The 5,182-nt window shown below is 60.7% G+C and overlaps 1 protein-coding gene across 1 annotated transcript; it reads right to left on the reverse strand.

Annotated features, from left to right (window-relative positions):
* Positions 1 to 710: 710 nt before the first annotated feature.
* LOC113408968 lies at positions 711 to 4,877 on the reverse strand (the record flags this gene model as incomplete). Its single annotated transcript, XM_026662462.1, has 10 exons — positions 711 to 794; positions 941 to 1,035; positions 1,347 to 1,404; positions 1,845 to 1,949; positions 2,659 to 2,754; positions 2,942 to 3,047; positions 3,476 to 3,555; positions 3,840 to 3,962; positions 4,363 to 4,415; positions 4,819 to 4,877. Coding segments are annotated over 10 exons (859 nt in total), but the record flags the coding sequence as incomplete, so codon positions are not given.
* Between the last annotated feature and the right edge of the window lie 305 nt (positions 4,878 to 5,182).

A 5,182-nucleotide genomic window follows, 5' to 3' on the forward strand; every position in this document is an offset into this window, starting at 1 on the left:
CCTCTCCTCCACCCCCACCCAGGTTGGGCAGGGAGGGGGCTCTAGCGTGGGGGGGGGGTGGAGGGATTCTGGCAGCAGTGAAGTGCTTGAGACCTTTCCCCAAGTCATCCCAGCCACTGATGCTGAAGCCGCAGAATGGCAGCCCTGGTGAATGGGGCAGATCAGCAGCTCCTGCTAACTGAATCCTCCCGTTCTCTCTAGAGCGAGTCCAGCCCTGCCGGCAGCAGGACGAGCTTCCCCTGCCCATGTGCCTCAGAACTGCCCGGTCAGTCGCCATCACCCCTCAGTCCTTGGCCTCCCAGGCTGCCAGTGATGGGAACAACTCTGGGAGGTGGCGCGGGTGACAGGAGAGGCTTGCAGAGGGCACATAGAGGACTCTGCTGCCCTTCCCAAGAACAGAAGTCCGTGCTGAGGCAATGCTTGTCATTCATTAGCCTTGCTAAAGAGCTGGGCTGGAGCTGCTCCGGGGACAAGCTGGCTCCCTCCTGCTCATGGAGGTGAATTCATCTCCCTTCCCAGGAGCAGCTGCTCTCACTCTCATTCCCCACCAGTCGCCTTGCTGCCAGGCCGGCAAATGGCCAGAGGATGGGAATGAGGCCTGGGCCCCGCCCCAATCTCCTGAGTCTAATGCAGCTGCTCACCTTGTTCCCCATCAGCTGCTGGGCTTGCCCCAGGAGGGAGTAAGTAAGGAGCAGCCCAGCCTGGCTGACACGCAGCAGGGGGTCGTGCATGGCCAGCACTGCTGTCTGCAGGAAGAATCTTCTCTGCCCCTCCGAGAAAAATTTGGCAAAAACCTGAAACCAACCAGATGTGAGGCTTCAGCAGATTGCCCCGAACCAGGCTCCAAATCCTGGCCTAGAACGGCAACTCCGTCGCGTGGCTCCAGGAGGCAGCCACCTGCCCTGCAGAGCTGTGCTATCCCCTAGCAGAGTGTCCTTACCTCCCCCACCCTGGCTGTGTTCTTATAGCCGAGGAGCCTGGTGTCCTGGTGCCAGTCCCAGCACCAAAGGTCTTCGACCTCATGGATGTTCAGGTCTGGGAAAGAGAGAGACACATACACATTGGTCATTCTGGTTGCAGGGCTTGTGTCCTTCCAATCCCATTGGTGGCTGCACAGTGGGCAGAGCCCAACAGAACTGCGGGGGTGGTGGAGAACACAGAAAGAGAGAGAGAGACTTATCCGCCAGCCGGGGTCACTCGGAGAAAAATTGGCTGGGGTCCCAGTCTCACTCGTCTAGCGGGTGCCAGTTCCCAGCCGGGTTCCTTACCCCTCTGGCGCAGCAGGAGCTGGTAGAGCCGGTAAACCCCCTCCCTGGCCTGCCGGCTGATGTCCTCGTCTGGGTCACCGACGCACAGAGCCAGCTGTGCCACGTGGTGACCCATCCTGGGGAATTCGGCTGAGTTCTAATGGAAGGGAGAGGGAGAGGGGACTCCATCAGCATTTTCCTGTCAGCTCCCAGTCCCCCCCGGGCCAGGACTCTCCTTCCCCTCTGCAGGAGATGCTAGAGGATAGGAGCTAGAGCTGAATCCTTAATTATCTCTGCCCGCAAGGGAGCCCGGAGAACAGGGATGTGGGCAGAGCCCTCCATGAGGATTTGCTTCCCCAGCTGCTCCAGGATGACAAGAAGGCAAGAACCTGGAGCATGCTCCCCTTAAAAGCGAGAGTCGCCACTTAACCAGGACAAGAAGAACTTGACTCAAGCCAGGCTCATTCTCTGCTCTGACTCTGCCTCCCCAAGAGGACCACTCCTAACCCACAGCCCCTGCAGCAGCAGATCCTCCAGCCCATTGGAGCCAGCCCGCCTACGCCTGGAGTCAGGAAGCTGGGCTCAGAGGCCACTTACGTCAAAGTCAGGGAGGGAGATGACGGACGTGAGCAGGGCCGCGCTGCTCCTGATGGCCCTGGCTCTCTCTTGTGGCACCCTGGACACGGTCCAGTAGTTAATGTGCTGTGGGGAAAGGAGGCAGCTCAGGATTGATGGGGGGGTGCATGTGTAGTGCTAATGGCCCCCCCCCCCATCCCAAGGGGGCTGAGACATTGCATGCGGTGGGGGTGGAATATCTGATTCATTGACTGCAGAGCTTTAGAAGGGGACTCTTGCCCCCAGGACGATGCTTGTATCCTGCAGGTCACAGCTTGTCATTGTCTCTCTAGATTGGGACAATGCTCGGTGTCGGGGCTGGTCCCATCCTCCCTGAAATGCTGATTCCTGAACAGCTCCCCAGGAAGGAGACAGACCCCCCCCCCGGCTCTCAAGTCCTTGGCTGGGTGAAGGGACTGAGTGTGAGCACAATCCCCCCAGGAATCTCGGGGCCCGTCAGAGACAAGGGCTGATTCTCTGGGGGCCCTCCTGTTTCTCTAGGAACGAGGCTGTGGCTCTTCTCTGAGGACCATCTTCTGGATCTCCCAGGTGGGGTTCAGACTCTCACTCCCCAAGCCAGCCGGGGGCCCTGTAGTTAGTGCTCAACACAAGCAGGCAGAGCTCTGCCTTGAAGTCCCAGCTCCTTCCTCTGTCCTTCAAGGAGGAAAGGCCTGACCCTGCATTGCACTGACTGCCCTGACCAAGGATGGCCACTGGGGGCCCAGCTAGGAGGACAGACTGGAAAATGGATCTAAGAGTTAAGGTAAAATTGCCTCCACCCCCTCATCGGGCTCACCTCCAAGATGTAGTGGAGCTTGTCAGTGTCTGGGGTCTTTGCCAGCAGGTTCCCCAGCATGGCGTCCAGAAGGCCTGGTATGACCCTATGCAGATCCTGCAAAGCAAGGGAGAGCCATGGGTCAGAGTTAGGGAAACTGGGGCTACACCTGCCACAGGATGGGAAGAGGGGTCTCTGGGAAGCACTGGTGAGACCCCCAAACACATATCCTGGCCTCTCTCATTCACATCCCACTGCAGGCAATTAGCAAGGATTCGGGCAGGATAACAGCTGGCTGATCTACCTGGACTTGATTGGTGTCCGTCTGCGTGCCCAGGGTGAAGACTGCGTGCAGGGTGGCTTGGAGGAGGTGGGTCTCCAGCTCCGGCTCCAGGGCAGGTGTCATGGTGCTGGCAAGAGAGAGGAGCCGGTATTAGACTGTGCAGTGCGGGGGTGGGACTGGCACCAACATGGACGTGAAACTGCAGGGAAATAGGCAGAGGCTGGCGAGAATGGAAACTGAGGCACTGAGCCAGGGAATGATAAGGCCAAGGTTTCCCAGACCGACAGTGGCAGGGCAGGAATGGCGCCTGTTCCCTGGACCCTGCTGCCCCTCCTGTATCTGATCCTGGGAGTCAGCCTCTCCCCAAAGACATTGCAATGTGACTGGAGTGAAAAGAACAGAGCAGCCAGGAGAGAGAGTGACCCTTCCTGCCACCTCTGCCAGAGGAGCCCCCCTGGCTTGGGAGGTGACCTGGGAGTGGGAGGGGCAGTGACTCCCAGCCACGGGCGTGAGCAGCACCGGGGTTAGGGGAACCGGGCGGGAGGGTCTCGGTACCTGAGGTTGGCCACAGCAATGAGGGAGTTGGCCAGGATGGCGCCGGGTGGAGAGTTAGGAGGAAGCTCCTCAATGAGCTCCTGTGAGACGCAAAGGAGACAAAGGAGCGTGTGAGATTCAGGCCTCACTGACACTCCCCAAGGAGGAGATTACACAGCCAGCAGGATCCCCCCAGCTGCCTCCCGCTCCTCCGATTCCTGCCCACTAGTTCTCCCGTCTCCTCTCCCCAACCTTCAGCCCCAGCAATCCCTGCCCTCAGCTGCCCTCCAGCACCAGCCATCCCTCAACCATCGGCCCGGGGAGACCCCTGCCCCTCCCATATCTCTGTCCACCCTCCAGCTCCCGGGCGCCATGTCTCACTCACCACAATCCTCTCCGCCACAGCCGCCTTCGAGCAGTGTGGCTCCAATGTGTAGTCCCCTCTCTCCTGGGCAGCAAGGCACGCGGGGTAGATGGCGTGCAGGAACTCGAGCTGCTGCGCCTCGTCCTTCGCCCACCAGGAGAGGGGTTAGGGGAGAGAGAGCCAGTTAGCCAGGGACCTCCCTGCCCCAGCCACACCAGCTGCAGGACTTAGGCCTGAATGGGGGATAGTGGGGACCTGCCTATTGTTCAAATCACCCACGACTCCTCCACAATCAGGGTCAGGAACTGGGACAGTGCCTGTGGGGGGAGGAGACCCCGGCTGGTGTGTGACAAACACCCCCATCTTGGGGGTCCCAGATCATGAAGGAGAAAGGTCTCCATTAGGGCCAAGACCTTCTGCAGGGGGTCAGGATGCTGGGAAGGAGCAGGACAATCTCAGTTCCAGCACAGCTGGGGAACGTTTGTACCTTTTCTCGGGCATGGAGCTGCTCTCGGATGTTCATGAGAGCAGCCTCCTCTGTTACCAAGTCTACCCCTTCTTCTTTCTCCTCATCGTCCTCGGAGTCCCTGGCGGACGCTGCACCAGGGAGAGAAGGGGACAAGGTGACTCCTGCTGCCACTCGGGGGAAGGACAGGGGCATGGTGGGACAATGTGTCCCCTTCCCACCTCCGGGACATAGGGCAGATTGGGCCCCACACTCCCCCCTCTCAGTGATGGCATCAGCCCCCAAGTCCTTCAGGAGCCCATAGCAAAGAGACCCTCCCCACTGTCCTGGACTCCCTTGGAGGTGCCTCCCCCAACCCCCGCCCAATGGAGCACCAAGGACCAAAGTGGCAGCATCTAGTGTCCGTGGGGTTCACATGGCTCAGGCCAGACACCTGGGCTGGAGACCCGCCCCCATAGCACTGCTCGAGGGCCTGGGCCCAGGGTGTTCACAGCCCCCTCCTCCCTCCTCCCTGAACCCAGCCTGGCTCCTCACCTGGAAGAAAGCAGAAGCGTCCGTCGGCCAGGCTGCTGTCCGAGTCGCAGGCGCTGCTGCTGTCGGATGGGGAGCGGCCCGAGCTGCTGGGGCTGGCAGAGGGATCCTCCACCTCCTGCCCTGGGGAGGCTGGAAGGTCCTCACTGTCCGAGCAGGGCGATGCCCCCTGTTGGGAGTTGGGGCTGGGCTCCTGAGGCCGCTGCTGCCCACACAACAACAAGCCCCAGAGCCACCCTGCCCGGTTCCGCCCCTGGGCTGGGTCCTGCCTGCCCAGCCACAGCCTGGCCCAGCTCCATTTTGGCCTGGGAGGTGATGCTCCCACCTCGGCGCCTGCGCCGGGAGTGGGTTTCCTCCGCCAGAAGGC

The sequence above is a fragment of the Terrapene carolina genome, unplaced genomic scaffold, assembly GCF_002925995.2.
Source record: "Terrapene carolina triunguis isolate 2854851 unplaced genomic scaffold, T_m_triunguis-2.0 Scaffold27673, whole genome shotgun sequence".
In the NCBI taxonomy this organism is placed as follows: domain Eukaryota; kingdom Metazoa; phylum Chordata; order Testudines; family Emydidae; genus Terrapene; species Terrapene triunguis.